Source organism: Aplysia californica, unplaced genomic scaffold (genome assembly GCF_000002075.1).
Source record: "Aplysia californica isolate F4 #8 unplaced genomic scaffold, AplCal3.0 scaffold00710, whole genome shotgun sequence".
Classification (NCBI taxonomy): domain Eukaryota; kingdom Metazoa; phylum Mollusca; class Gastropoda; order Aplysiida; family Aplysiidae; genus Aplysia; species Aplysia californica.
The window spans coordinates 96,734-104,910 of record NW_004797980.1 but is presented as its reverse complement, the minus strand read 5'-3'; the positions used below and the strand labels follow the sequence as shown (position 1 = coordinate 104,910).

The following is an 8,177-nucleotide window of genomic DNA, read 5'->3' as shown; positions in this document are numbered from 1 at the left end:
CCACTTATTTTTTAAAACTTTTATCCGCCCCTTATACCCTTTTGGGTGTCGCGGGAAGAAAGAGACGTCTCTCTGTCGCCAGCCGGAGAGCTTGGGTCAGGGGATGCCGTGGGTGGACAATGTTTCCCTGACTCCATCTATCCAGGTCTTTCTCGGTCGCCCTCTAGCCTTGTTGCCTTCGAAGTTTTTGATGTAGGCACGTTGTGTTGGATGGTGTGTTTGGTAATCGTTTCCACCATTTCCTAAATGCGTCATGAAACTCCCCCCCCCCTCCTTTTAGACCAGCGTCTCTCCCAGTGCTACCAAAGGATCTTGACCGCCAATGTCCGGAGCAGATTGGAACCTTCGAAAGCACGACTGATTCCAGGATGCCGGATCACCGGATCGCGCAGCGGCGGCACCCAGCGTATAACGAAATCACCCGAATCTGGTAGAATTTGGATAACTTGATAACTAAACGGTATAGCCGAGCCTTGGTAATGACAACAAAAAAAAAAATTTAAAAAAAAAAAAAAAATTCCCCAAAAACACAAAGTAATCCCCCCAAAAAAACCCCAACAACAACAACCCAGAAACAAAACAAAAACAAAAGGACAAAAAAACCCCATCTGCCATTATTTGGAATTGTCGACATAATTATCCGAATCCGATATTTTCATTTTGACAAACTGACTAAATTGGAATATGTGCATATTTCAAATAATCGCAAGATAAATTTTTAATGTATCCAGAAGAGCTACCCTGGTAAGACATTGTGTTTCAGAAAGAAAGGAGAATCTCTTAGTTGTGATACTAACTAAATTCGACAAATACTTTCTAAGTTGTCGGTTAAACGACACAGCGATAAAGGATAAGCCCTGTTCAGAATTATTATGCAGGGTTAGAGAATGGACAATCGATTTTTTTTATATTACTGTGTCAATAAAAAAATGGGAATACAACAACATCCTCAAAAGAATCTGTTTCTTTTCTTCAATTGTTCTATTTGTCTCTTTTTGTATTATAATAAGCATAATTGTGTCGGGCTCTTCATCTTCCTCACACCTCTCACCCTATTCATACATCTGTCTACCTGTCTGCAAGTGACTGCCTATCTTGGTCTATCTATCTATCTATCTATCTATCTATCTATCTATCTATCTATCTATCTATCTTTCTTTCTATCTATCTATCTATCTATCTATCTATCTATCAATAACATTATTTTCAAAACTGTTCGGATTCTAGCTGTGTATGCGCCCACTTAGGGCATAACTTATTGTTCTCTAATTATGATATTCTCTACCGTTATTACAATTGGTGAGACAATAATACGTCGCAATAAATAGAACACCCTACGAGTATGCTCTTAGCAATTCTGGAAGATTTTAAAATTGGCGGATTCACTGATATCGTCGAACACCAACTAAACTAACATTTATCACACTTCGGCTTTCCGAACAGCAATAAGACTTTCCAGTAGCCCAGTGCGCATCATTTCGCAAACTTAATTACTTAATACATTTGTGAGGAGGCGTTGTGAAATCAGGCGCTTGTCAAAATATAGAAATTGAAGAAAGAGGCATTTTTTAGCGAGTTTGGAAATTTCTATCAAATTTGTGTTTTTTTAGCTCAATTTCTGTCCGTATAAAACACATTTACAAGTGACTTTTACTGAAAAACATTGATTAACAGCACATAATATGTCATTTTTCTGTTTTCAAGGACTCTTTATCTGTTGGAGTTACCAAGGACATTAACAGTAACAAGTTAATGCTCTAAAGGGATCGTTGTTAAAAACCTTGGTTTTCATGTGACAACAGCTCCAAAGAATCCGAAATTTATAGTAGTATATCGAAACAATCTACCTTGTATTTACCTGGCAACTAAACCAAACCAATCTGAGACGTGCATGTCAAAGCAAGCTCATTGTTTCCAATACATTTGGTCGCTTTTAAGGGCTATCCCGAAAAATGCTGTTTTGAGAAAATCGAAGTTAAAGTTTTTGGACCCTTATCCAGTTTCTTTAAGAGACAAGGAGAGTTTTCTCTATAACCAAACAAATATGCACACCATTGAAACTTCTCCTCTAAGTAGGGCAATGCCCACTTTATGTGTAGATCAAGATTTTAGGAAACCTCCGAAATCTGGGTTAGCCCGCTTGTCCTTAAAAGCGACCTTTTAAGGTTTTGTATGAGTAAAATTCTTACATTTGGTATAACATGCTCACATGACAACCCCACTTCACATGTATGGTTACACTAGTTGTGTTGTAATTGTAAGAGTGATTTACTGAGTGTGAAATGGAAGGTTCAAGAATAGAGAGAGATAAGATAAGATAAAATAAGATCAGATAAAATATAATAAGATAAGATACGATACGATACGATACGATAAGATAGGATGGGATAAGATAGGGTAACACTTTATTATACTAAAGGTAACATTTTCATGGCTGTACAGGACCGTAAAAACATGCAGGTATACATAAAAGGTTTAAATGACATATTACTCTCTTTAACATTCAATATGAAAAGAAAAGTAAAGCTGATAAAATCTACATATCACATCAGATGCATAATTCAATCACAAGCAAGAATTTGATTAAAAGGCCTTCAGAGTTTTATAGATACATACTCGAAAGAGCAATACACGTAATAATGCTTATTCTAACCCTTACGCTAGATGGTAAAAAAACCAACAACTTTTATATTTTTCTTTCTTTGTTTTTATAGGTACATAGCTCTAGAGATAGAGATAGAGAATGAGAGAGAGAGAGAAAGAGAGAGAGAGAGAGAGAGAGAGAGAGAGAGAGAGAGAGAGAGAGAGAGAGAGAGAGAGAGAGAGAGGGGGGGGAGACAGTGTACATATGACAAGTGTTGTGACGCGGCAATAATCTATTAAATTGAACACATGTATATCGATGTTGGTAAAACGCATGCACCTGCGTGGATGTTAAAACCATGACTTGATTGAATCAAAATACATTGTTAGTATGTGGGGCATCGTGGAGAAATCAGGCGCTCATCAAAATAATGAAATCCGAGAAATATGCTTTTTTTAAAGACCAGTTTGGAAATATTTTTCTAGGGCTCAACATCTTCTATGTCCATTTTAAACACATATATACGTGTGGGTTTACTGAAAAACATTGACAAAAGGAGAACAAAATGTACATGTTCAGTTTCCAGTGCTCTCCGGCTATAGAATTCATCAAACTTTGGTTGCTATTTTCTCTCTATTTTTACCTCTAAAACCAGGCTACCCCCACTCCCGTCCATTGCAAATATCTCGACTTCTGTGGAAGATAGATTGTTAATTTCCTTCTCTGAGAGCAAGACAAATAAACAAGCTTTAAGATGATACAAGTAACGCCTTATGTTAAAAAATTGACGAGTGCTTGATTCCTTCGCTTCGTGACACAAATATATTGTTCATATAGTATCTTATTGTAGCAATACAAATTTGTTGACATACAATGAGTGGGTTTTTTCACTGGTTAAATACACATCAAATGGTTTCAAATGCTTCATTGTAACTTGACGAGCAACAGTGAAAATTAAAGTACTACATTTGAAATTAAAATGTACAATAGGACGCTTTTCATTGTGACAGCATGTGCGTGTACTTTTCAATTTCAAATGGGGATGTTGTTTAATGTTTAATGTTAAAACATCATAATAATTGTAACTTCACAATTGTTCCTGAAAAACCTCTTGTTTTCTTGTAAACTCTTTTTTCGTGAGATCATCTTATTGAATCTTACTTTGGAAGACAAACTTAAAAGTAGATTAAAATGTAGAGGTCCAGACCTTTAAAATATTTCCACACGCTTGAGGAACATAGGCCTATAACATATTGCTTGCTTGTTTGACAGTTGGAGATATGTCCATGTATTATTTTCAAGAGAAGGCCTTATTAGCATTTGCTTAACATTAACTACCAGCCTTCCTCCAGTTTTGCCCCTAACCACCTATCCTTTTAGGTGATGCTACATTTGTGTTATTTGTGAGTATTAAAATTTTTTTTTTTTTTTTTAGTGACCTTCAAGTTGTAAGCTTTTCCGGGCACACACACAGCCGATACTACAGATTAAGAGACTGCATTTGAAAGAAATCAAAATAGTGGGTTTATTTCTTCTTAACGGCTATGCTTATGTGTGTCTATGTACGCATGTTAGATTCACATTTAAACTCTCAAAATGTTTAAATTTTAGGTTACAGCGTGACTTTTTGAATTGTAATGAATGTGATATTTCATGTTACGATGTGACAATTTAAGTTACAATGTGGCATTTGAAATAGATACGGGGTTCATGGAAGCGGAACCAATAAATTGGAGAAAAAAAAAGAATATTATTCCGCAGACAGGAAAAAGAGGCTAAAACAGCACCTGGACATGAATGGATATTGCCTCTATTAATAAAGCATTGATGGTCAAGGTCAAGGTCAAGGTGGCATTTGAAAGTGCTAGATGTGTATCAAGTTGGTAGAAAAATAATAAAGCTTCGGACACGCATGATACTTTTCTTTGTTTACTAATAATCTCATATAATGGAATATATTAATAAATCTGCTTCGCTACAACTACTCGTGATATTTGTATTATAAGTGTTTTATTTCTACGCTCTGTGTTGAAAGACTCTGGCACAGAACATGATACGATATAGTATTAGAATAATTAGATCTCTCGCAACGATAACTTGTGGATGATAATACTTTATACTAAAATTTAAAGCAGTTTCGAAAGACAATTAGCTCCGATTAGAGTTGTGGGGAATTGGGGGGTTCAATTCGGGAGTTGGGGGTTTGATTGGGGTGTTTGGGTGGGGGATGAGGGTTATACAACCCTTGGGGGAGGGGTCACAAGAAATAGTGGTAATTATTTTATAGATTCCGTTGTAAAGATGACTTTTTCTTATACCGTGAGTGTGTTGTACCTATTCTCTCTCTCTCTCTCTCTCTCTCTCTCTCTCTCTCTCTCTCTCTCTCTCTCTCTCTCTCTCTCTCTCTCTCAGTTTCGCTCTCTCACTATCACTTTTTCTTTCTTTGCCAGTATCGCACGTAGTAAAGCCTCTCTGCTCCAGCCAAAGATAACTGTGGGTTCTGTGGCTTTTTGAACGAACGTCGTAGGGAGAAACAAGTTCTGGAATGGCATTCTCTCAGCGAACAAATTATATCATGTCCATTTTAGTTGGGTTTGATGACCATGGCATCCATACTGGGCAGTATTAGATTATGATTACATCATTTGTTTTTAATTTGGAAATATGTTAGTGAGTGTGTGTCTAAAACTAATTATTCTTGTTTCTAGAAAGTATTATGAAACAACAACAACAACAACAACAACAACAACAAAGATAACAAAAGAGCCAGTCGCGGCAACTAATGCTGCCCAAAGACAAATAGTCAACTGTCGAATGAACGAACGAAGGTCAAAACAGAGATCACTGAGGTCGAGATCAGAGGTCATATCTGAACTTGAACAGTTTGGAACCCAACATCCTGCTCCTGGTGATGTGGTCGAACCATTCGCTCTGAGCCACGGTGAAGTTGTTTTTCCAGTCTCCGACTTTACCTGAGGAATCAGGAAAAAATATTTGAATAAAAATATTTAAACTTTGATACACCTAATATTATAGTATAGTATTGTCTCTTCAAACGTGGGCGAACCAAGTTAAAATTTGATACAGGTAGGTGAAATATAACATAGAAGGACCAAATGTGACATGCAATTTCAAATATGAACATAGAAGAAAGTATGCTTCCGGGGAAACTGAGAATGTTTCTGAGTGTTCTGTGGTCTGCTGGGCGTAATAATAGAGTGTAAAGCGCATAGAGCTTGCTTTCGAGTGGGGACATGCGCTATACAAATGCTATTTATTATTATTATTATTATTATTATTATTATTATTATTATTATTATTATTACAGTGCAAATCTGTACATTGTGCGTTCAAATGTGAAAATTACCATTTCAGATGAGTATGAATGTATTTATATTTAAAAGACGTTTGCCATTGCAAGTGCAAATGTCACAAGGCCTTTTAACTGTGTTGATTACCTTTTCTGTACATGATGTGTCCTCCATCGTCTTGAAAGGTGCTCATCTTCTCTTTCTTCATGTTGTCAAAACTGGCGGCTTTGATGACTGCCTGGAGGAACTCGTCGTCATAGTCCTTGCCCAGGAACTTGGACAGTCGCTTCACTTCTGCTAACGTGTTCTCCTGGGGGAGAGAGAGGGAGATACAGGGGAAAAGGAGAGGAAGAAAGAGAGAGAAAGAGGATATTTGTGGTTGACTTTAAATTGATTCGGTCATTTAATATATTCTAATGATTTATTTGACTGGAAGGAATAAAGGAGGTTGTGTTAAAAAAAAAAAAAGTTACCACTTGTGGACGCAACTTTCTTCATTTCTGTCTTTTTCTGTTTGTTATATTTTTATCTGTCGAAAGTAAAGACGATATACTTGTTACTTTTTCCTCATATTTCACTCTCAAACTTCAAGTACTTGCGAATTTCTTCTAAAGGCCACCTGTCTATGACGGTCACCTGTATAAATGGCATCTACCCATCCCTTCTCCTCCACACGCCTCTTGTTTGTTTTTATATAATATGTAAAGTGCGCTGACAAAATTAGTTACTTCTCGGATATAAGCCTTATGGAAACAAATATTGGCCTATCATGCTTTAAGGTAAAGATTTTTAAAATTTAATAGAATGAAATAATAAAAATAAATTTATAGTTAAAGAATATGGGATCAAGAAAAATTCTACAAATTTGACCCTTATGTCGATTTTTGGTCATTATCTCCATTTAATTTGTAGATTGCGAGTAGTATGTACTTTTGTCATCACGCCTCACATATATTACTGACACTGTTCAAGACGTTCACATGTCACACAATCAATTTTGTCCTATCCAATGGATGGCTATCTTAGACAGTTTTTTATTTGTTTGATTTTTGACTCACGTGGAGATCTTCGTAACACAAGAAACAAATATCCATCTCAGGATGGTCGGCCAAGGCTTGTTCCCAGGCTCGTAGATAGTCGAAAATACAGTTGTTGTCTACCAAACCATCGACGAACCTTTTGAGTATGGAATAACAAGGCCTCTTTAGTTCATCGATAAATATAACATGATAATGATTATTGTTGTAATATATTACACATCCAAGTCCACCTCTCCCCCCTAGCCCCTCCCCCCAGTACCTCCCCCCCCCCCTCACACACACACACACACACACACACACACACACACACACACACACATACAGACACACACACATACACACATATACACACAGACACACATACATACAACCTCTTTCCCCAAAACCACCACTCTATCAACACAGCCTACGTTTTACAGAAGGTGTGCCTCTTTGGCTTATGACCATTCCTAATAGAGCCAACTCATTAGAAAAATATTGTCCCCTGCCGTTGAATTGTTCTAAGCCTGGGAAGACAATTTTTCAGGCTAGGTGTAGGATGCTTCATTTTTTTTTTCATTTAGAAAATAAAACAAGATCATAAATATATCTTCTAAGAATAATTAACTACTCTACAACGTATCTGTGTCTTTTCATGAATTTTATTTAGAATCTAAATTTTTGAATTCATTCCCTTTATACTAAATATTAGTTAAGAAGCTGAAATAAAATATCCAATTCAACATTTTGGACTAAAAGTATATGGTGTATAAAAAGAAGACACTTAAAGAACAATGACTGTGTCATCAGTACACTTAGTCTAGTCATAACAAAACTTCGAACACATTAAACTACCAAAAAAAATAAAAAAATCAGCCATTAGGACATTAAGTTTGTAAATCTGAAAAATATCCATCACTGTCTTTGAGAGGTATCAAATTTATAACATTAATACCAAAGCAGAGTAAAAGGCAGAATTTCACTTATCAAAAGCGTTGAACTACAGGTGCATGGACAAGCCGTTCTAGTTTCAGATCAAGAACGGTAAAAACACGGCAGTCACATCAGATGGATATATCAAAGGGCTGACAAAGTTTGGAAGAAAATTGGGGAGGAAAAGGTGTTGTTATGTTGGCCGTTGTGTGGTTACAAGAACAGTTTAGAGAAAGCCTTACAAGACGAAAGTTTAAAATTATTGGCCACAACATTTCATCAAATTCTTGCCCTTTCAGTTATTATCTTTGGGTCAGTTCGTTTATTTTG

The 8,177-nt window shown here is 36.3% G+C and overlaps 2 protein-coding genes across 2 annotated transcripts in view; one reads left to right on the top strand and one right to left on the bottom strand.

Moving 5' to 3' along the window:
- Positions 1-495, top strand: part of LOC101858895 — a gene marked incomplete at both ends in the record, with an annotated part of 11,248 nt that extends 10,753 nt beyond the window's left edge. The window contains 1 exon segment of the mRNA XM_005108704.3: positions 281-495. Coding sequence (XP_005108761.3) covers positions 281-434 — 154 coding nt within the window.
- Positions 496-5,410: 4,915 nt separating this feature from the next.
- Positions 5,411-7,087, bottom strand: LOC118478594 (sulfotransferase 1C1-like). Its single transcript, XM_035972493.1, has 3 exons — positions 6,954-7,087; positions 6,043-6,205; positions 5,411-5,556 (listed from the first exon to the last, which is right to left on the bottom strand). The coding sequence occupies exons 1-3, from the start codon at positions 6,987-6,989 to the stop codon at positions 5,441-5,443; spliced, it is 315 nt and encodes a 104-aa protein (XP_035828386.1). The 5' UTR covers positions 6,990-7,087; the 3' UTR covers positions 5,411-5,440.
- Positions 7,088-8,177: the final 1,090 nt, after the last annotated feature.

Excerpts from the sequence above, each read along its gene's own strand:
- LOC118478594 (XM_035972493.1), bottom strand. The coding sequence starts at position 6,989 with ATGGATATTTGTTTCTTGTGTTACGAAGATCTCCAC. Across the intron at positions 6,206-6,953 it reads TGTGTTACGAAGATCTCCAC|GAGAACACGTTAGCAGAAGT; the intron begins GTGAGTCAAAAA and ends TCTCTCCCCCAG. Across the intron at positions 5,557-6,042 it reads ACACATCATGTACAGAAAAG|GTAAAGTCGGAGACTGGAAA; the intron begins GTAATCAACACA and ends CTGATTCCTCAG.